Source organism: Nycticebus coucang, chromosome 8, assembly GCF_027406575.1.
Source record: "Nycticebus coucang isolate mNycCou1 chromosome 8, mNycCou1.pri, whole genome shotgun sequence".
Taxonomy (NCBI): Eukaryota; Metazoa; Chordata; class Mammalia; order Primates; family Lorisidae; genus Nycticebus; species Nycticebus coucang.
Genome location: NC_069787.1, coordinates 72,103,109 through 72,128,023, shown reverse-complemented (window position 1 = coordinate 72,128,023; position 24,915 = coordinate 72,103,109). Strand labels below are relative to the sequence as shown.

General features: G+C 35.2%; 1 protein-coding gene across 1 annotated transcript in view; it reads right to left on the bottom strand.

Moving 5' to 3' along the window:
• Positions 1-289: 289 nt before the first annotated feature.
• The window catches only part of CMC1 (C-X9-C motif containing 1), an 81,079-nt gene continuing 56,453 nt past the window's right edge, over positions 290-24,915 (bottom strand). Inside the window, exons 3-4 of the mRNA XM_053599451.1 lie at positions 3,780-3,870; positions 290-561 (exon numbers count right to left, since the gene is read on the bottom strand). Of these exons, the coding sequence (XP_053455426.1) occupies positions 441-561; positions 3,780-3,870 (212 nt within the window). The 3' untranslated portion in view covers positions 290-440. The remainder of the gene's footprint in view (positions 562-3,779; positions 3,871-24,915) is intronic.

The window sequence follows — 24,915 nt, the reverse complement described above, 5'->3', positions numbered from 1 at the left end:
TCCTAGTTTTAATTATTTTGGCCCCTAAGATTAGACATTAGCCTAATGGACAGAGGTTAATATAAGATCCATATGGAATTCTAGAAATCAAGTATCATTATATAATTACAGTTCTGGAAAAAAAAAAAAAAGGTCTAGAACAGTAGTTCTCAACCTTTCTAATGCCACAAGCCTTTAATACAGTTCCTGTGGGTCGTAACCCACAGGTTGAGAACTACTGGTCTAGAATCATGAGGAAGACCATATCCCATTTCAGTATTTATTCCCAATTCATTCAATAAACAAGAACTTTGAAATAAAATATTTATTTCAGATAAACTTAGTATTTCCATAATTAGGTTAAAGCAAACACACATTCTTGAGTCCATTATTTCAGGTGATTTATACTATAAATGACTTCTAGGAATATTAGAGTTCCTGAGTATGAAAGGAATATTTGCCTACATGCTTGTAGGAAGCTTCTGTAGCCTTTTCTTCGCAGGAATTCCAGTTCTTCTGAATTCTTCCCTTTCCTTCAGATACTCCATTTTGCATTCTTCATAAAAAGCTGGATCATTATAGCTACAAAACGGTAATGAAAATATTTTAAAGTTAATAACTTTGTTAAGCATTCAATATCAGCTTACTTTAATAATCAGACATCTGGTTCATCAGGCTCAATCTTCAGAAGTAGACTTTTAGTAATAGTCACACTCACTGTAAACATAATGGTACCAAACTAAAGAAAAGACACCATGATCCATATTTATACAGTTTCATGGGACAGAGCAATGAGAACCACATCTCCTGTTCTCAGGGAGTCCATGGGGTTATAGGGCAGACAAGCAAAGACTAGATTACAATCAAGTGTACAAAGCGTTATGATAGAGATGGCCCAGTAAACCAAAGAAATGTAGAAGAAACTAGGAAGGCAGAGATACCAAGGGGAACTAGCACAGTTGCATTTTGAAGAACCAACAGAAATCTACATCAGAAGGCACATGTGGACAGGTTAGGTAGATGAAGAAAACCTGTGACGGCAGGAAGAACTGCAAGTATACTGGTACTACTATAGCAGATCAGGCACAGAGGAGATAGGGCCTAAGAGGATGATGGAATGAATGGGCAAAGGCCAAATCAGGATAGGCCATTTTTGCCTTACCAAGAAATTAAAATCTATCCTGAAGGCTCTGGGGTATAATTAATAGTGCAACTGTAGGATCCGTTTTGTGTTTTGGATGACTCTGACAGCATTTGGCAGATAGGATGAAAGGGGGCAGGCAAGGTTAGAGGCAAGACGTCCAGCAATTAAAATAATGCAGGCAAAAAACAATGAGGGCCTAGGCCGAAGGAGGCAGCTTAAGAATGAAAAAGAAGATTTAGGACATCAACGAGAAATAACCAATTAGAGTTAGGAGATACGACCCCAGATTCTAGACAGGAGGAGCACAAAAAGCAGAGTTCAGTTTGAATGGAGGGAGACACAGAAAAGTAACTGAATAGAAAGTAACCGAATTCATGGGTACAAACTGAACTTTCTCAGATTTAAGAATAAGAAAACTCAGGAAAACACCAACTTTAAGAAGTAGATTTAAGGAAGAAAAGGTTGAAAAGAAGTACAAAAGGTAGGAGTGCAAAAGGCTTGTTCTATTAAAAAGTACAGAAAGATGGGGAAATGAGAGAAAGCGTTAAGGGACTGTCAGAGAGCAGTCAACCAAAAGAGAAAAAAACTACGTGTTGAATATGGTGCCCATGAACCCATCAGAACCTTAAGGAATGAATGATGGTGAGAGGTAAAAATAAAGCAGCACAATTCATTTCATGGAATATAAACAGCAACAAAGCAGAGCAACTTTCTTACTTAAAGATGAAAAAAAAACTGTTTCTTAGTGTATTGGGGGACTTAAAGTCAAGAAAAATTTTTCTTAATAGATTTCCATTTACTTTCAACAAACGTCACATCCCTCTTTGCTTCCTGCACTGCTTATCTCACCTCTCAACAAACAGAAGCAGCCTCCTCCCATTCTTTCCAGCCCTTCCTCCAGGATGGACTAGAACCTGTTACTTTCTCCCTGGATTTTTACGGGATGGGAGATGCAAGCATCTTTAAATGAACAAATAATAACAAATCAAAAAAGAGCTAACATTTACTGAGTACCTATGTGCAAGGAGCCATGGTAGATATGTTTACATACAGTGCTGCACGATCACTCCATGGGGCACAATTATCCCGCCACGGCTAGCTAAGCTCTCACTGGTCCAGAAACTAAGCCCACTCAGGCTGCCCTCTCTGCGATCTGTGCTCTGCCTATTCTGCTAAGGGCTGCAGGGAAGGATGATATATCAAAATAGGAATTGCAGGCTCGGCACCTGTAGCTCAGCGGCTAGGGCACCAGCCACATACACCGGAGCTGGCCGGTTCGAATCCAGACCAGGCCTGCCAAACAACAACAAGTGCAACCAAACAACAGCCGGCCATTGTGGCGGGCACCTGTAGTCCAGCCACTTGGGAGGTAGAGGCAAGAGGATCACTTAAGCACAAGAGTTTGAGGTTGCTGTGAGCTGTGATGTCAAAGCACTCTACCCAGAGCAACAGCTTGAGACTCTGCTCCCCCACCAAAAATAGAAATTATAATTAACTATAAAGACTGAATCTAAGGTGTAAAAATTCTTTAACATATAAAGCATATTTTAACAACTCAGTCACACAAAACTTTAAGAGATTCATGTACTCATTAAACATCTTTGGGAGCACTAGAGAACAATGTGGAAGAACAGTTAAGTCACAGAATACTTTCACCACTCTATGGTAAAGTACTGACTAACAGTTCATTCCATAAGATCTGCTGTTGATAATACTAACTTGAGGAAAAACAAGCACTCTGGGTGTGTTTTCTCATCTATAAATGTAGAGATGAGTTCAGATAATCTCTAAAGTCTCTTCCAACTCTAGCATTCTAAAAAAAGCCTATTTATTTATGTACACATAATTTATTATTGAAGGAAAAAAACATATAGATTATCATTACTTTCATTTTTATTTAATACTCAAATGTCATGCCACACTGACATATATGCCTCATAGGCAGAGGGACACAGTATTAGAGGAAATAAGGGCTTACCAAGATTAACGTCTCACAACTATCAATTACAAATACTCATTAAAGTATTCTGAAATATTATCAGTCAATAATGTGGGTAACAAAACATGGGCAGATAAGACAGCACATGAATTCCAAGAACTTCACCTGCTTTTAATTCAAGATTTAAATAACTAACAAAATATTAGAGAACATAATATATAAGAATTTTTTAAAATTAATTTGATTAACTTCAAAATCTAAATCTACTTTTGTACCATTCAGATTATTTACTTTCAATTTCCTGGGAGTTATATTAATCCAACAAACCAAAGGCTGGAAAAGGTCTTACAGATCTTCTAGTTTGGTTATGTTTCTATTGGAAAAAATAAACAAAAATCAATCTATACTATATTGTATACATGTATCAGCTTGTTCATGAAGAAATTTATTAAATCACGAGAAAAAAATCATGTATTTATCTTTGCTGACTTCATATTTTTAATCAAATACAATGCTGAAAAACATAACTTGAAAAGAGTTTCATAAATATGTTGCTTTCTTAAGAATAATCTTCAAATATTGGAACTTTAGACTTAGCCAAAAATATAACATATTTGGTAGGGGGAGGTACAGAGTACAGAATACATTACATATGATAACATACCCTTACCTACACACACACACTCAAGGAAGTACAACACTGAGGTCACTACTTACTAAGAAGTTAGACATTCTTTCAATGCAGAATTTTCTTTCCGGCATTTCACCACCATAAGGATTCCAGAGTTTTTGCAACATTTGGTAAAATCTGAAATAAAATAATTAGAAGGAAAAAATTACTTGTCATTATACCTACATAATGTTTTTTTTCACTTTGTTACCCTCGGTACAGTGCCATTGCATCATAGCTCACAGCAACCGCTAACCTTTGGGCTCAAGCAATCCTCATGCCTTAGCCTCCCAAGTAGCTGGAACTACAGGCGCCACCACAACACTGGCTATTTTTAGAGATGAGGGATGGGATCTCGCTCTGGCTCAGGCTGATCTCAAACCTTGTGAGCTCAGGCAGTCCATCGGCCTCAGCCTCCCTAGTGCTAGGAGTACAGGCATGAGCCACCGGCCCGACTACACCAATATAATTTTAACAAAAACCTAAAATATTCATTCATCATCTATTAACTAGATTGCGCTAATGTTCAACAAAGGACATGTATACTAGTAAAAGGCAGAATAAGATGAATGTCATTCACTTTGTAGAAATAAATGAGACCTGAGGAAAGAGAGGACTTCTGAGACAAAGGGAGGAGGCTTCACAGAGACAGATAAAATGTAAAGACTGAACAGGTAATAGAGACAGACCATTCTGCTTAATGACAGGGATACATTCTAAGAAATGCATCATTAGGTGATTTCATTGTTGTGTGAACATCATAGAGTGTACTTACACAAAATTAGATGCTACAGACTACTACACACATAGGCTGTATAGTATAGTATATTGTTCTGAGTCTCCAAACCTGTACAGGATGTTGCTGTACTGAGTACTGCAGGCAATTATGACAGAATGGTATCTGTGTATCTACACATATTTAATACAGAAAAGGTTCAGTAAAAATACACTGTTGGAATCTCATGAGACCACTGTTACATACATGGTCTGTTATTGACCTAAAGGTCATCATACAGCACATGATTATATATTGTAGGGGAAAAAATAAGAGAAGAGAATTGTTTCCGGACACCAGTTTCTTGGTGTCCAGTCTCTGCTTTTCTCCTTACTACATAGCAAAGCAAGTGTTACCTGCCTTGGCAAACCTGCCAAGGCACCTGATGGCATCAAGGCATACCCTTTTCTTCCTTTTCATTCTGTTACCCAGGCTGGAATGCAGCAGTGCAATCATAGCTCACTGCAGCCCCAAACTCCTGGGCTCAAACGATCCTCCTACCTTAGCCTTCCAGGTAGTGGGCACTACAGGCATACATCACCACACCTGGGTAATTTTTCTATTTTTTTAATAGAGATGGGGTCTCACTATGTTGCCCAGGCTGGTCTTGAACTCTTGACCTCAAGTAATCCTCTGGCCTTGGCCTCCCTAAATGCTGGGATTACAGGCATAAGTCACCGTGCCCACCCTTCCTTTCTATTATACAACTCTGCCACAGTACCTTGACTTCTAATAACAGGACCCCCCCCCCATTTCATTCTCATCAGCTCTAGATACCCCCAAAATTTCAGACGGCTTTTTGTTAAATTTCCATTCTGGATAGTTTACCTTTTAAATTATACTAGCCCCTCTGGTATCCTGCCTTCTCATGACCACCAACCCAGAAAACCCTAATGCCATACTCCATCCACAGCTGGGCCACTTGACACTCCGTATCTCTTGGGTTTGCTTTGGGTCAAACTCAGTCCTACCTATGCCTTCCATAGGACTTTGTTTCCCACTTTTTGCAGCTACTCTTCTGATCTATTCTGGGCCTTCTCACCACTGGCTGCTCTAGTTCTGGCTCTGCCACCTCTAATCTGCTGTAAGTAACCAACCATTTCCATGTCAGATCTTACAATATTACATCATCCTCACAAGAAGCTGTAGCCAAAAATTTATGTATCTTTTACAATTTTTCCTTTCTTTTTTTTTTTTTAGAGTCAGAGTCTCACTTTATCACCCTCGGTAGAGTGCTGTGAAATCACAACTTCCAACTTCTGGGCTTAGGTGATTCTCTTGTCTCAGCCGGGTCCCAAGTAGCTGGGACTACAGGTGTCCGCCACAACGTCCGGCTATTTTTTGTTGCAGTTTGGCCAGGGCCAAGTTTGAACCCACCACCCTTGGTATATGGGGCCAGCGCCCTACCTACTGAGCCACAGGTGCCACCCTACAACTTTTCAAGTAAGAAATTATCAAGATGCCTTCTTTTCTTGACTTATGTGTTATTTTCACGGCTACTGAGGAAGAATATAAATTATTTATCTTAAAGCAAGCAAGTAATTTCAGGAGTCTTTGTGAAGATATATACCTATAATATGCAACAAAATATTTTTAAACCATAAGCAATCAAATATAACTGAGATATGTTAAATTTGGCTTTGCTAGGACAGGCATGGGTACTTGTGTCCACCCATTGCATCATAGCCATACTTGGAAAAAACATTGGTAGAACAGGCACAAGAACAAAGTGCAAGAAGTAACTTTAATTTAAATGATTTAACATACGTGATCACATGAAATTATGAGTGATGTGTAATATCCCCCTTCAAAGACACACAGAATTAGCTTCCTTTAGCTTCTTCTTCGCTAGTCTCAGCATTCCCACCAGAGGCTCTCTTGCTCCCAACCTGGCCTATCAGACTCTGGACACAGACAGGAATCTTCTTTTTTTCTTCTTTATTCCAGCTACAAATGTTCTTGTTCTTCTCTGTGCAAATGGGTTGGGTACACAGGTCAAATCAAACAAAGGGAATTCCCTTTGTGCCTTTTTGACTAAGGATCTCTACAATTCAAAAAGCAAACCAGACTTACAGCCCACTCATTATCAATAGAGACACTTTAAGGTGACCATGTGGCTATCAAAAACTCCATTAACTTTCACTCTGGAATGCCTATCTACTCCTATGTGTTAATTTTTCTACTTATAGCATGATGCTAAGATCCATACATGGTATAAGCAAAGATTGTGATTTCAAATAAAAATTAAGACATGAGCAATCCTCAAAGGGAGTATGTACATAAAGCTAATCCGTAATTGACTAAATCTGGCTAAAGTTTTCCTTAAGAGAATTAGCCTGTTCAATAATGGTGATGATTCCCCTGTGCTACTACTATACCCTCAACAGTCACCTCACTCTACCCATATCATACTAGTTCACCTAGGTAATGTCCAGGAGAAAGATTATTAGATCACGAATTTTGCCTAATACAAATAAACCTGCTGACCAAACCCCAATCCTTTTCTGAAAAACACAAACACAGTGGCTACTATTGAAAGTCTACTTTCTGAATTTAACAAACCTAATACTTATACTGACTTGTGAAATTCCCAATAGAATGATTAGGATTGCTTTCTTTTAAAATATATATATGCTTTCTTTAATATGAATAAAAATGTCCTCAGTAGGGAACTGATACAAAATAGCATTTATGTGTTCTGATCACAGTAATGGCACAGTCTAAATATTTTCATTCTTGTCTAAATCTCTTCAGGAGTAACTGTGACTGACCTGAAGCCTCAAGCTGTTTGTAAAGTTTTTGTCACTTGTTCAGCAACAAGATTTTAATGAGGATCTTTTCCTCATCCTACATTAGCATACAGTCATATAATAGTATTTGCCAAGATTGTGAATTGATTTCTAAAATGGTATTCTGAAATAAATACAATTTAAATTGCCTCCATCTTTCAATTTTATGCTAAATGATAAAGAGTTCATATATCAATCAATAATTTAAATTACTATTTAAATTGTACATCAATAATGTAATTACCATTATAGACTATGAAAATAAAATTTCATTCAATTAAGTCTACCTTAAGTTAATGCAAATGAATATAAGCAGTGAGAGGAGGAATGTGGAAACACTGTGAAAAGTTTTTCCAAAGTTTAAAGAAATGTGAGACCTCTTTCATTTAAAATACCAAGAATACGAATTTGTATCTTTTGTAAACTTTCCATGTTTCTAAAAAACCACTTAATATAATACACTATCAGTGAAAACATTCTTTATGAGACTATAATAAAATTTGGATCATGAACATCTGGAGAAAAAAACAAAGAGATAAAGTCTTCTCCTAATTTTGTCTCATTAGTGGCTCAGCGGGTAGGGTGCCGGCCACATATGCCAAGGGTGGCGGGTTCAAGCCCAGCTCCGGCCAAACTGCAACAAAAAAATAGCCAGGCGTTGTGGCAGGTGCCTGTAGTCCCAGCTACTCAGGAGGCTGAGGCAAGAGAATCGCCTAAGCCCAAGGATTTGGAGGTTGCTGTGAGCTGTGTGACGTCGCGGCACTCTACAGAGGGCGATAAGGTGAGACTCTGTCTCTACAAAAAAAAAAAAAAAAAGATAATAGACATAAAATAATTATTCATATTATATTTAAATACAAGTAATTGATAAAATTTTCAGTTTACTATCATATGAAAAAACTTTCTGAGCGCCTACATGTATAAGCAGTAACAAAAATAATGAACTGAAATGATTCGTTTTCAACTCATTTATGTTAATATTTTAATATTTAAACAACCCCCAATAATAAGGTTCCTTAACTGAACCAAAAATAAATACTACGGAGCAATAACTGCATATGGCAGTATTACAGAAACATCAGACACTTAACCTTTTACCCTATTCTTTTACATTTTTACAAATATGCTATTTGAAACATAGGCAGTTTCAAACAACATGTTTTGCGAATGCATTTATCTAGTTAATAACTGTAGCATTCACTAAGAGATGATAATGTTAAAACATACCAAAATAAAGACATAAACAATAGGCCATATACCTGTAAGTACACTATCATCTTACTGGGTTTCAATATGGAACTTGAAATTAATCTAAATGAAAAACATTCAAGAGGTCCTGCTTATTAAAGAACACAGTAGGAAAGATTTAAAAATCATCCAAAATATATATCTAACAACTGTACAAACGTAAATTTTACATACAAATATATTCCATTATATAAAACTGAGTAAGATTAAACATAGACATGTACTTTAAACATAAAAATATCTTTTGACCAGTTATTTAATCACCGAAGTTTTTAATATAGGACTAAAAATGATAAAATTTGGAGGTCTATATGCCAACTTTTAGTAAAACTTCCCTGCAGACAAAAGTATCTATGGCTTTAAATCTGTAATGTAAATTAAAATCTAAAACTAAGCTTTCTCAAGAAAAGCTATCTTCTATGTGAAGATTTCCGTAGTGAACAGTCCAATGTCAGGTCCCTATAGACAATGCCTAAGTGCTGTGCCACTCTCAGTAATCATCATCCCTTCTAGAAGCTGTGAAGTAAAAAGTGCCTGAAGACAACAGGAGGTGACCCTCAGTTTTGAGATCACCAGTTTCAAATGCAATGATGAAGGCCTGAACTAAAGCACAGACAATGAAGACAGTATTTTGTCCTCTTCTTTCTAATGACTACTCAGCTAAAGGAAACCATGGCTAAATGGGACATAAAGCACATTATTCTGTATAACCAACAGCAGGAAGAGTATTTTTTAAGGTTCTCACTTTATATACATTAGTTTATAAAACTTACTAATGAAACTACAGATCTCCTTGCAACCCCTGTGTCAATGATCACAATACTCTGACTTTTGGAAAGAATCCAATGTAACCTATGGACAAAGCCAAATATTATAAATAAATTCCAGACTGGAAGAGAAGCAAATTAGGATGAGCTAAAGTAAGTTGAAAAAGTGTTTCATTAGTGAGTCTTTTCAAATAAGCACTGTCAAAAAAGAAAAAAGAAAAAGACTTCCATGGATAATTTTTCAGAGATCTATAAATCTAACAGTTCAAATGGAAAACCATAACGTGCAGAAACAATGAGCATCTTTTCTAAGAAATATACACTGAAACAGTGGCTTCTTCCTGGTACGCACACCTTTAAAAATCAAAAATACTAAAAAATGGGAAATTGCCAGATCATGTTTTTATTTTAACATTAAAGAAATGATTTATTTGTAAATTTTTTAAATTTTTTTTTATTGTTTCGGATTCATTGATGGTACCAAGAATTAGGTTACACTGATTGAGACTGTTAGGTAAAGTCTCTCTTATAATTGTGTCTTGCCCCCTACAGGTGTGCCATATACCATGACCCCTCCCATCTCCCTCTCCGTGCTCCCTGTTCCCTCCTCTATCCCACCTCTTGTATTAGATCATCTATTGCCTTCATATTAGAATTTAGTACAGTGGATTCTTGCTTCTCTATTCTTGTGATACTTTACTAAAAAGAATGTGTTCCACCTCCATTCAGGTTAATACAAAAGATGTAAAGTCTCCATTCATTTTAATGTCTGAATAGTATTCCATGGTATACATATACCACAGCTTGTTAATCCACTCCTGGGTTGGTGGGCATTTAGGTTGTTTCCACATTTTGGCGATTGTAAATTGAGCTGCAATAAACAGTCTAGTGCAAATGTCCTTATGATAAAAGGAATTTTTTTTCTTCTGAGTAGATGCCTAGTAATGGGATTGCAGGATCTAATGGGAGGTCTAATTCGAGTACTTTGAGGATTCTCCATACTTCCTTCCAAAAAGGTTGTATTAGTTTGCAGTCCCACCAGCAGTGTAAAAGTGTTCCCTTCTTGCCACATCCATGCCAGAATCTGTAACTTTGAGATTTTGTGATATGGGCTATTCTCACTGGGGTTAGATGATATCTCAGGGTGACTTTGATTTGCATTTCTCTGATGATCACTTTTGCAAATGTTTATTAGCCATTCGTCTATCTTCATTAGAGGTATCCCAGAAGGGGAAGAAGAAGGCCCGAGAGGAATGGAAGCCCTACTAGAGGATATCATAAATGAAAATTTCCCAAATATCACCAAAGATTCTGACACACTCCTTTCAGAGGGATATTGGACCCCAGGTCGTCTCAACTCAAACAGAGCTTCTCCAAGACACATTGTCATGAACCTGTCCAAAGTCAAGATAAAAGAGAAGATTTTGCAAGCTGCAAGGAGTAAGCGCCCATTGACCTACAGGAGCAAATCCATCAGGGTGACTGCGGACTTCTCAAATGAAACTTTTCAAGCCAGAAGACAATGGTCATCTACCTTTAATCAACTTAAACAAAATAATTTTCAGCCCAGAATTCTATATTCTGCTAAGCTTATTTGAAATATTTGCATTCATTTTTTTCTTCAATTACCAAATTAGGATAAAAAATAAAAAATCACTTATATTCTTGTCTTCATAATAACAACTGTAATACCTAATATTTATTGTGTTTACTATAGAGTAGGCACTATCCAATGAGGTAATCAATGCTTCACATGTATTAGCTTATTCAATAAATCAAAATATTTAATTATTTCTGTATTGCTTTTCACTATTTATCCAGAGGCTCATAAAGTATCAGCCATTCATTCAACAAACATTTTTGAGGTACTTACTGTGTGTTTAGCAATGCCAGAGTTACCATGTCGAATAAGAAAGAGAGAGTTCCTGCTCTGTGGGAACTAGCAACAGTCCCTGAGGAAGACAGATAATTTAAAAATGCTAACAGCTGAGTCTGATACTTGCTTTGATAGGGTAAGAGCAGGAAGGGTGTTATGGAATGGAAGCCCCAAACAAATTAACACAGTGACTGCCACACACACATTAGAAAAAAGAATTTATTTTCCTTGGGGCCATGGTGGTTTTTTTTTTTTTTTTTTATCAAGATAGATTAAAAGACATATGAGTTATACATGCTTTATGAGGCCCTGGGCTCAAAAGTAATGTAGGTTAAACACTATTCACGAGGAATGTACTAAAGAAGAATTACCATGTAAAATGTACTAAAGAACAGTCACCATGTAAAATATTTTTAAGCTAAGATTTATAACTCCTTTAGCTAAGGAACTTTTACCTGAAGGAACTAGAAAAAGATGAACAAACTAAGCCCAACAGTAGCATAAAAAAGGAAATATTAAAGTCTGGAGCAGAAATAAATAAAATATAGACTACGAAAACAATATAAAAGATCAAGTAAACTAAGAATTGTTTTTATGAAAAAGTTAAACAAAATTGACAGTCCTGGGGCGGCACCTGTGGCTCAAAGGAGTAGGGCGCTGGCCCCATATGCTGGAGGTGGTGGGTTCAAACCCAGCCCCGGCCAAAAAAACCCTGCAAAAATTAAAAAAAAAAAAAATACGTTACTTAAAATTGACAGTCCTTTGGCTGGACTAAGAATGAAAGGGAGAAGACTCAAATAAATAAAATCAGAAACAAAAAAGGGGACATTACAACTGACACCAGAGAAATACAAGGACACAAGAGACTACTAGAACTATATGCCAACACACTGGATAACCCAGGAAAAATGGATAAATTTCTAGACACATACAATCTACCAAGAATCATGAAAAAATAGAAAATCTGAACATAAAATAATGACTAAAGAGGTTGAATCAGTAATAAAAAGTTTCCCATAAAGGAAAAGCCTAGGACATGATGGCTTCACTGCCAAATTCTACCAAGCATTTAAAGAAACACTAATAGAAATCCTCAGACTCATCCAAGAAATTTTAAAGAACAGATTTCTTCCACTTTTTTACATGGCCAACATGATGACTCTGACACCAAAGCCAAACAAGGACATTATAAGAAATGAACATTATAGGACAATATCCTTGATGTACATGCAGATAAAAATCCTCAAGAAAACCAAATTCAACAACACATTAAAAGGATCATCTACCATAATCAAGTGGGTATCCCTGGAATGAAAGGATGGATCAACATACACAAATGAATTAATGTGATGCATCACATTAACAGAATAAAGGGCATCTCAGTGAATGCCAAAAAAAAAAATGTTCATTTAAAAATTCAATATTCTTTCATGATTAAAAAACTCTGACAAATTAAGTGTAGAAAGAATGTACCTCAACCCAATAAAGGCCATTATTTGAGAAGCCCACACCTGAGATTATACTTGATGATAAAAAAATTAAAGACTTCCCTCTAAGATTTAGAAGAAGGCAAAGATGCCTACGTCTTTTCAATATATTGGAAGTCCTTGCCAGAGCAAAAGAAAGAAAAGGCATGCCAATAAGAAAGGAAAAATGAAATTGTCACTATTTGCTGATGATATGGTCTTATATATATAAAAAAAAAACCATGGACACCATAAAAAAAGCTCTTAGAATGAATACAATAAAGTTGCAGAACACAAAATCAACATTCAAAATTGAGTAGTTTCCATACATTAACAATGAACTATCCAAAAAAAAAAAAAAAAATCAAGAAAACAATTCCATTTAGAATAGCTAAAAAAAAGAGTCATAAAATACTTGGGGATAAATTTATCCAAAAAGATAAAAGACTTAATACACTGATAATTATAAAACATTAATGACAAAAATTTAAGAAGAAACAAATTACAAATAAATAGGAACATATCCATGTTCATGGTGTAAAAGCTAAATCACAGACAGGGAGATTCTCTAACAGAAAATGCTATTTATGCATCAGTGGGCACTACAATGGGAACATGTTGGACTATTCAGGGAGGCAAAAGAAGACAAGAGTTTTTAAAAGGAAAAATGAGGGTTACATGAGTTGTTTTGAGATAATTATCCTTGGCTACAAGGATCACGAAGGATGGTGTCAGTCTAAGAATGGGCAGGCAGTTGCCAGGAAGATGTCCTCACAGAAGTAATTTTTTTTTTTTTAATAAGACTGAGGTTTTAGCAGAGTTGAAAATCAGATAGGGTAGGGCGGCACCTGTGGCTCAAAGGAGTAGGGCATTGGCCCCATGTACCGGAGGTGGCAGGTTCAAACCCAGCCCAGGCCAAAAACTGCAAAAAAAAAAAAAATTAGGGTAATAACTCCAGCTTTGCCCTTTTTGCTTCAAATTGCATTAGTCATTCATTCATGTTTATTTTAGGGTTCGATTTCTTTTTCTCTTTCTATGAACAAGACATGGTAATTATTTATTTATTTATTTTGAGACAGAGTATAACTCTGTTGCCCTGGGTAGACTGCCTTGGCATCATAGCTCACAGCAACCTCAAACTCCTGGGCTCAAGACATGTTTTCACCTCGGCCTCCGAAGTAGCTGGAACTACAGGTGCCTGGCTAATTTTCCTATTTTTAGTAGAGATGGGGTCTCTCACTCTTGCTCAGGCTCGTCGCAAATCCGGAGCTCACAGGATCTGTCCACCTTAGCCTCCCAAGGTACTAAGATTACAGGCATGAGCCACTACACTCAGCTAAGGCATGGGAATTTTGATAGGGATTACAGTGAATTTATAGTTGCTTTGGATAGTGTGGACATTTTAGCAGAGCCTTACAATTCAACAGAGCGTTATTTGGCTTTATTTTGATTCTGATAGTTTTCACAATGAATTGCAAGAATATTGTTAAAATGCCCATATTATCCAAAGCAAATTATAGATTCAATGCAATCCCTATCAAAATTCCAATGTCATTTCCCATAGAAAGAAAAATCAATCCTAAAATTCACATGGAACCACAAAAAACCATTAATGGCCAATGCAACTGAGCAAAAACAGCAAAGTTGAAATAGCACACTACTTGATTTCAAACTAGGTCACTACGAAAGTTTTGAGACAGCCTATGTTTATGGTCCATTATTTTATCTCCGAGGAACACGATCAACATTGTCTCTTCTGATTCATATGTGCAAGTTTCAAATTGCTCAGCTTATCAATGTTGCTGGGAAGGCTTCCTTTGTTTCTGCCCATGAGAATTTCTCTTCTTTCTTTTTTTTTGAGACAGAATCTCACTCTTTTGCCCTGGGTAGAGTGCTGTTCCATTATAGTTCACAGCAACCTCAAACTTTTGAGCTCATGAAACTCTCTTGCCTCAGCCTCCCAGGCACCGAATACAATGCACAGTTAATTTTAAAGACAGGGACTTGCTCTTGCTTAGGCTTGCTCTTGTTCCTGAGATCAGTCTGGGTGGGTAAGCAATCCACACACCTCCACCTCCTTGAGTACTAGGATAATAGACATGAGCCACCAAACTGGTCTGGATTTTGTATTTCTTGGTTTTTGTGTATCTCAAAACTTTTATAATGCCCTATGCATACTACAGAGGTACAATAATTAAAACAGCATCATTGACAATAAAAAAATCAATACATTGACCATGGAAAGAGAATAGAGAGTATAGAAATGAACCACACGTATTACTTTGCATTCCCACCAGCAATGTAGAATTTGGAAAGATGTTTGGAGAACACCTAGAGATCTAAAAATAGACCTGCCATTCGATCCTACAATTCCTCTACTAGGTATATACCCAGAAGACCAAAAATCACATTATAACAAAGATACTTGTACCAGAATGTTTATTGCAGCCCAATTCATAATTGCTAAGTCATGGAAAAAGCCCAAGTGCCCATTGATCCACGAATGGATTAATAAATTGTGGTATATGTACACCATGGAATATTATGCAGCCTTAAAGAAAGATGGAGACTTTACCTCTTTCATGTTTACATGGATAGAGCTGGAACATATTCTTCTTAGTAAAGTATCTCAAGAATGGAAGAAAAGTATCTCATACTCAGCCCTACTATGAAACCAATTTATAGCTTTCATATGAAAGCTATAACCCAACTATAACCTAAGAATATGGGGAAAGGGGAAAGGGAGGGGAGGGGAGGGGGAGGATGGGCAGAGGGAGGGTAATTGGTGGGACCACATCTATGGTGCATCTTACAGGGGTACATGTGAAACTTACTAAATGTAGAATATAAATGTCTTAATAACTAAGAAAAAGCCAGGAAGTCTAGGTTAACCAGTGTGATGAAAATTTGTCTTTTTTTTTATTGTTAAATCATAGCTATGTACATTAGTGCAATCGCCTGTACCCATTCTAAGATGCACCATAGATGTGGCCCCACCCATTACCCTCCCTCCATCAAAACCTCCCCCCTCCCTTCCCCTTCCTTGGCCCTTGCCCCATAGTCTTGTGCTATATAAAAAAAAATAAATTAATTAGTTAATTAAAAAAAAATAAATGCAAAAAAAAAAAAGAAAATTTGTCAAATGGTATATAAAACTAGTGTATGGTGAAAAGAACTAAATAAATAAATAAAAATGCCTCTCAAAAAAAAAAAAAAGAAATGAACCACACATGTATGGTCAATTGATTTTTAAGTCATTAACATTTTCCAAAATGCTGCATTTTAAAGGCGCAAGCAGGGCGGTACCTGTGGCTCAAGGGGTAGGGCGCCAGCCCCATATACTGGAGGTGGTGGGTTCAAACCTGGCCCTGGCCAAAAACTACAAAAAAAAATAAAGATGCAAGCAAAAGAACTAAGATTCATTATAAACCAGAATCTATTAGAGATACATTAGAAATCTGGAGTTAGAATCTCCAAGATAGTCACAATCCAGTTCATGATGCACAGTTAGATGCATTCAAGCACACTGAAAGTTTCAAGTATACAATTGTTAAAACAAGAAAAACATGGAATAAAATTTGGGCTATGTTTAAATTCCTATGCTAATTTCTAAAGTCACTATCCCTTTACTGTATAAATTATTTGAATATGATTTTAAAATGTAAAAACCAAATATTAAAAGATAACCATCAGATAACTGTCTCCTCTGAAATTGTTTGGGCTAAAGAAGGACAGTATTGTCTGACACTGCTGAGATAACCACTAAGGGGAAGAGTGAAAAGTTTTCATGTTAAAGTTTTAAGTCATACTATGGTCCAGGAATACACCTAATTCACATAATGTACCAGGAAGGGGATAAGAACAGACAAAAATTCTTGCTTATCTCTGATGCACTAAATGTAGATTTTTTTTTTTCTGTTCTCTAGGGTGGTTATTTCCCTAAGAAATATGTATTTCCCTATAAATATTTATATTTATATTAAATATAAAATATGGTTCATAATTCAATGTGTTTGTAACAGTGGCCTCAGACATAATAGAATTCAATACTACAAAATACTTGTATCATCGTTAGGTCAACTTGTTTGTAACACTCTGGACATGCTCCATGCAACGTGGCAGCCACTAGTCACCCGTGGCCTCTGGGCACATGAAATATGGCTCGTCTAAATTAAAGTGTGCTGTAAGCGTAAAACATAGACTGGATTTTGAAAGCTTAGGATGAAAAATAATTTTAAATGACATGTTGAAAAGATATTTTGGATAGGTTAGATAGAATATAATAATGAAATTGATTTTACCTTTAAAATTAATTTTACATTTAAAAAATGTGACTATTATAAATTTAAAATTTTACATATGATCTGCATTAAATTTCTTTAGTCCATAAAACTTTGTGATTATGGAAATGTTCTTTCCACTTTCCAACATGTGATTAATGACTAGCTGAAATGTGCCTAATGAGACGGAATAACTGAATTTTTCATTTTAAATAATTTTAATTAAAATAGACACATGTCTAGTGGTTACCATGTCAGACAACACAGATCTAGACATTTTTAGTTCCCTATGCTTCCAGTTGGAGGAAAACAGGTAGCTGGTGATAATGTGGCTATTGCTTAGTGATATGAAATTCATGATCATTTTAGGTTTAGTTATCATCCATATTTCATAGAATATTTTTCTTTCCGTTGATCACTTTAAGCCTATTAAAACTAACCTGCTGAACTTTATACACTTACAAGTGGTTTTACAACCCATTCTGCACTGACAGTGACCATTAACCACTCACCAAGGGTCTTGGACAGGCCCAGCTGCCTTGTTCTAGACTTCTGGAATAGAAAATGTGAATAGGAGAGACCTTAGAGGTCACTTTATCTAAACTCTTAATTCAGAAGTCCTTCCTACTCCATCTGCTTATGTTTATGGTAACAGAAAACTCATCTCAGAAGGTAGCAGTTTCATCATGTCTGCATTGATGGAGATGTTGAGGGGAAGGGTTATAGCATGAAAAAATGCTGCCTCTTCTATAAGAAATGACATTCATATTATTTCTCTTCTATAAGAAATGACACTCATATTATTTCTCTTCTGGCTCAGAGCCAATTTGAATATTGCTGCCTCTTTAAGGGAAGTAGTTTCTAGACAAATCCTGTTTACTCTCCCTGTAATATGCTGACTTTTCAAATTTATTTACTTAACAATTTATTTTAAAACAGCTTACCATCTCCCTTTAAAAACAAAAACCATAAAGATAATAGCTTCTTCAAATTCAATCACAGTCGAAATTCTCACCCACTTCAAATACAAAAATAACTATATAGAACTCATTCTTTAAAATAAATGAATAGGTTTTCATTAGCAATGAATCATTAAGAGAAAAACAAATCACTAGCCACTTTTCTTCCTATCTTTTCTCATCTAAAGCAAATGATATTTTTACACAAGCATGGCTTTTGGCAGCACCATCAAATCTAACACAGTCACACCCACTGTCGAAGTGTTAATACTATACCACAAAATACTATGCAGCCATTAAAAAGTAACACACTGATAAGAAAGGATCTCCAAGACCTAAAGTAAAAATAGTAAAGTGTAGTAGAGTATATTATAGAATACTATCATTTCTATTGAGAAAATACACACCTATGTCTACACATGCATGGTGTGTGTGTGTGTGTGTGTGTGCGTGTGTGTTATGTATGTGTCTGCAAGCACAAAACGACTATGAAAAAATCCTGAAGGAAGGTAACCAAGGCTGTCTCACAGGCAGAAACTGGCAGTCTAGAAGACATGAATTGAAGAAATACATTTACATTATGTTCTGGTACTCTATACAACTTACAAAATGGAATGAAAAAAAAAAAGAAAGAAAGAAAGAAAAAGAAAGGAAATGAAAGAAGAAAAATAGCTTTGGCTGCAGAAGAAGGAGAGTAGAATCTAGATAAGAGGAACTTTGGCTTTGAAGAACAGAATAAAAAAGCGAGCTCATTCTCTCTCTTTTTTTTCTCCTAAGCAGCCCTTTTCCCTGAATAGCTGTTAAACAACAACTAGGTGGGGAACCCCATGAGATCTTACTCAGAAATCTTTGTTCATCATACTCTAGGGATGTTTCTGTATGTATCGCTTAATTTCACTAAATCCTAATTGTTCTCAAATATAAATCTGGATACTCCTTTGCACAAAATATACAGCTACACAGATCCCATTATACCAGTTTCAGGTGAAGAGTGCAGTTCCAAGGTAAAATGACACTAGCAAAAGTCACACTACTGGCTTTCTCTTAATTTAACACAGTCACACCAACTGCCAAAATCGAAGAAATCTGACAATGATAACATGTGCTACCTTCCTAATAAATAAGTTCATACTCTCAGTTTTAGAGAGAAAAAAAGGAGAATAAAAGACACATTATGCTAAATTCAATTAGACATTTAATAAATGTAGTATCCCTAGTTAACAAGGCAAATCGATCCTTTCAATTCTGGCTGCAGTTTATTTAAAGACTTTACAATTTTACTACTTAAGAGCAAGTCCTATGGAGGCGTTATCTCACCATTTATATTTTCACAACACTTATGATATTGCTATCACACTCTCGAAATAAACGAAAAGCCCATGCCACATTTCAGACCAATACAATGCTACAGATTCTATTTTTACTTCTGGAGATAAACATTAAAATAATTCTCTATTGCTCACTTTATTCTTGCAATGCTGAACATTAAAAAAAAAAAGTAAAACCAAGATTTTTTTCTTTTTTTGGTTTAAAGTCCCAGGTATACATGGAAAGAAGATGTTTAATCACTTCATTTTAAAACGAGGCACCAGAAAACATATCATGACAAAATTCTGATAACAATAACATTTTATGACAAAATTATTACACTTTTAATTTTCTATTTAATTGTGATTTATTAGCTTGCTACTAAAAGATTAGTCTGTGTATAGAATGAATTTAGTGGTGCATTTAATGAGACAAGAAAGTAGAAGGATAAACATGAAGAGATTATTTTACATTGTAGCGCATGAGCTATTTGATAATTCTAACATAGTACAAAAGAAAGCTTCTCTCTAGATTGATCATGGTTCAGTTAACATCACTGAATATCTAATACCTCCAACTCAATTAATTCTCACCTGATTAAGATCAGACTGATATTCAAACTAAATCATCTCTCCAGTCAAGTAGAAATCAATATTTCTGATTTTACTTTTAAATTACAATAGAAAATAAAATGCATGCATCTTCGATATGCCAAGAGTAGCTTTTCTATTCTAGTCTACCATGGAATGGATAACACAGTTGATTAAAGAATTATTCTAATTTGAGCACCAATATGTAGCAGAATCTGATTAATTTGAACACAGAGATGAAGCAAAGTAATTAAATATATCTTATACAGGGCAAATAGAAAATTGACATAAAATAAACTTGACTTCTTTAAAACAAACCTCACTATTTATCAGCTCAAGTAGTTAGGAATACTGTCTTATTAAAGATTGATTACTCTCAGAGAAGAGGCTTGTTTTCAGGCACAGATAAGATGGGCAAAGAAACAGCTCTTTTCATATAATACTCTTTTCACCACCAATGCCTCCCCAAAGTATGCCAATACCTAAAAACAACCAAATTATTTCCATCTGACCTTCCAGAAAACGTAGAATATACTGACCCATCCTTGTGCACTAGGAAAATGAGTGAATCTGAAAATAACAAAATGCTTCTATATTTGTTAACTGTCATTACTAAACAGAACACGATATAGATTTTCCTCTTCTTTTTTCCTTAATCTCCTTCAAATTTAAGATGGAGAAGAGTAAAACCAAATTACTCAGATGAAAATGTCAGAAAATTTTTAAATTTTAAAATATTTAAGACAGAAAAATCACAGTGAAATATACACTTTATTAGAATTAAAAATAATAATACAACTTACACATACTTAGAGAGTACCAAAACTCACTTTATATATATAAATACTTTCTATATTATACTTTATTTTATATAAAATACAGGGTGTCCATAAATTCTGTGTGCAATTTAAAATAATTGGCGCTATATACAATATATAGTTTCTATTACTAAACCTCACAAAGTAGGTTATTAACCAGATACTAAATAAGTGTTACTTATCTTAGATGTGCTTTGTCTGGTATCTTAAATATCTGCCCCTTTACATAAGAGAATATGATGCACTCAGAATTATGCAAATTAATCTGGAATCACAGATTTCCAAAATTCATGTCCTATGACAAACACCCATGGAAGTTACTTATAGACCATAACTAATGGCATGAAAATCAAAATTTGATAAGATATGATGCTCTCCAAGACTTACAGACCCTGAGGCTGGGCTACCCATGCAACCTGGAAGTTGGGTTGCTGGCATATTGAACACAAAAGGATATTGTTTACTTTCACAAAAGACTCAACCCTATTTTTCTTGAACCAGAGAGACATCGCTATTTGGTTTTCTCATTTACTACTGAAGGTATATTTTCAGAGAAATATTTTTCTCTAATAACATAACTTTATATGTGTGTAGAGAGAGCAAAAAAAAGTATACATATTTTAAGAAAGGAAAAAACTGTATTAAAATTGTAATACTCAATAAATACTGATAACATTTGTTATCTTGTATATTGTATCTTGAAACTCTTGTAATTGGAGAAGTCAAACATTACTTGAGCATTACAATTTTAATACAATTTTTTCCTTTGTTAAAATGTGTATACATTGGTTGGCACCCTCTGTGTGTGTATGTATATATATCATACATTGTGTGTGTGGGAGGGGGGTATCACACAAATAAATAATGAACTAATAGTAAAAGCACAAAAACTGTAATGACCTAATGCAACACATGTCCCATATTTAAAGGTACACCTGTTAATTTACTCCAAATCATTGTTTGCCTTGCAGGAATAGAAACAGAATCACCAGATCTGAAGATACGTGTGTGTGTGTGTGTGTGTGTGTGTGTGTGTATGTGTGTGTGCTGGAATTTCTGTTTTATGTAAATATCTCACAATTCTAAATGGCTAGCTTTGGTTTTCAGAATGCTGCATGGAAGAAAAACAAAACATTTGCATAAGGGCTCCCGTTGAAGACTGATGGTCTGTATAATGTGCTTGAAAGACTCTCTTGAACATTTCAACTCTAAAATAATTATGCATGTATGGTTATTCCTTCAAAAACTACTATCACTCACTCAACAACTACTGTAAAGTCGTTTCCATAATGACTGCAATAGCACTGTAGAACCTTGAGGCAGAGGAATTAAACAGAGACTTTTTCCATCTTTAATTCCACAGGCTTCATCCTCTTCCACAGTCCCATGAGGCTGCCTCAAGTCACATTGGATACAATACACTTACTTCCTCCAGTTACCAAACAGGGTTTCAAAACGGGCCCTTAACTAAAAATTTGCATTTCCTTTAAGCCCACATGGACTGTATTACATATCAGGGGCTAACCCTCTAAATACATACTCCAAGAAGCACTTGAGGTCAGAATGTTTCATTTGAATGCATGCTACTTTATAAAGGGGTTCCCCCTCTATTAAATTACTAGGTATTTATTAAGCTAACAAATAGTTTGTTTGCTGAACTCAAAAAGTCTCCAGTGGAGCAGCAACAGAATGACACTCAAAATTTTAAAAATAAAGATAAAAACAGCAGTTGTGGAAAGATGATGGGAAATATCATACAGCAGTAAAAGACTGACACCCAAGGACACCACACACAATGACTAATAATAAGAATTTGAAGGTGAAGGGCTCACCACATGCTACTAGAAAGTGCAAGGGTCTAATCCCACGTTTACAAATATAAATAGAAGAGTTTCAAGACATGTAAAATAATTATTATTATTTTTCCCTACTAGTCTATTAAAGAATCATCATTTGTTTGTACAAATGATGAAATGAATAATTATTTAAAGTATTTCTAATAAGTTTACATTGTTAAAATTCAAGATAATAGCAAAATATACTCATGCATAAAGCATTATGGTAAAAACAAGTCGGAAGTGTTTGGTCTTAAGAAGCTACTTAGAAGACATTTCTAAAGAAGAAGTTTACTTTTGTTCTTATCTTTATTTTATCAGTAAAGTTTATCAGAATCATAAAAAAATAATAAAATACAGCTCATCTCAGGGTATGAAAAATTTCTGCTATAAAAAACAGAAGTAGAGAAGGTGACTGTTACTGAGTCTTGTTAAATTCCACATAGAGTATTTTTAATTTCAAAACAGAATGTCAACAGGGTTAATTGAAATAAAGAGAAATAAATTAATGCTAAATAATTGCTAAGGAAGTTTTGTTTATGGAAATGAATAATTCAGTGTTTCACAATGTAAAATCAAGCAGCAGCTGCTTTGCTGACATTAAGCTAAAAAGAGCTTCCTCAAAATGTACAAAGTTTAAAATTAAGAATCAACATTTTTTTTTTTTATGTCAAGCAGGAAAAAGTCATTTCCTAAGTCTTGGTTTTAGTGTAAAATATTTCACGGTTACAATGGTAATCAACCAACCATTTGAGGAGTCTCTGCATTATATTTTTTCATGAAAGGTATCTTTCACATTCTAGTTTGCTGAATATATGCATAATTTCAGGCCTGTTAAGTCTTATAACAGCTGGGGGAAGAGAGTAATTCAGATTTCTAACAATCTGTTCTCAACCAACTTGGTCCTGGATATTATTCAAGTCTCAAAATGAACCCTGTGTCTGCCTTGCATTTTTGTCTCCTATTTGTTCCCATATCTTAGGATTTCTTTCTCCTTCCAAGAGAAATGAGCTAAAAGTTAAAAAAAAAAAAAAAAAATACAAAAAGAAATTGCACGTATTACCAATTAAGCTTATTTTTACCAAATAATTTATCCATAATTCCAGTAAAAAAAGTTTCACATAAACAACAGCTAACAGAGAAACTTGAGAAATAAATGTGAAAAGTAGCCTCAAACATCAATTGGAAATGAAAATTGAACATTTCTAGTTATGTAAGTCAAAGGGAAACCAAGTTCTATATTTACATAAAATCGTTTTTAGATTTATCTTTTGCCTAATGTGAACTAAAACCTGAAACTCTTTAGTGGATTGTGAAAATTAAGTAGCTAGATTTCAAAAAAGACTTTGTTTTTAAAAATGAAATACAGTAAATATTAAGAAATATTAGAATACATTGCACATTCCATTTATGCAAATACATATGTATTTGTACTCGGTTTTATTTTATTTATTTATTTATTTTTGAGGCAGAGTCTCACTCTGTCACCCTGGGTAGGGTGCCATGGTGTAGATCACAGAAACCACAAACTCTTGAGCCTGAGCAATCCTCTTACCTCAGCCTCCTGTATAACTGGAACTACTGGCGCCTGCCACAATGCCCGGCTAGGTTTTCTATTTTTTATTTTTCTTAGTAGAGACAAGGTCTTGATCAGGCTGTATTTGAACTCCTGAGCTGGAGTTCAGTGTTTCACAATGTAAAATCAAGCAGCAGCTGCTTTGCTGACATCCTGAGCTGGAGTTCAAATACATTTGAACATTCTGATTATATCTTAAACTCTATTTCTTACTGTGGGTCAACTGAAAAGAGTTTGAAAGCCACTGTTCTAAAACATGCTAATTCTTAACCTCTACAATAGTAGAAAATAATTCACACAATATAGTTGACCCTTAAACAACACAGGTTTGAACTATAGGGGTCCATTTATAGGTGGATTTTTTTTTTCTCAGTAAATACCACTGGCACTTTATACCTCTGGCTTCCAGATCCACACCCAAATGCAGATTGAAAATACAGTACATTCAGGAAGCAAAATATGCAAATACAGGGGGTGCTGACTGTGAAACATGAGTTGCATGGGGTTTAGTTTCCTGGTGAGGAGTATGTGCCCTGGACCCAATCCCCCACAGATACCTAGGGGCTCTATATTCTTAATTCATTCTTTTGTTAAATATTTCCTGAGCATTTCCATATACAAAGCCTATTCTAGGTCCTTTGGATGTAAAACAAACCAGGCTCTTTGCCTGTGTGAGGTTTATTCTAAAAGGAAGAGACAGACAAGAAACTTAATATTGTTCAGTATGTTAGTATGTGGTGTAAGAGTCATGGAAAAAGACAGAGGTAAGGAGGGTCATACTGGTTGCATTTTAAATAGGATGACCAAGGCAGGACCCTTGGGAAGACTACTGGGAAAAAACTTAAAAGGAGTGAAGAAATCAATAACATAATTTTATACCCAGTGACATATCAAAA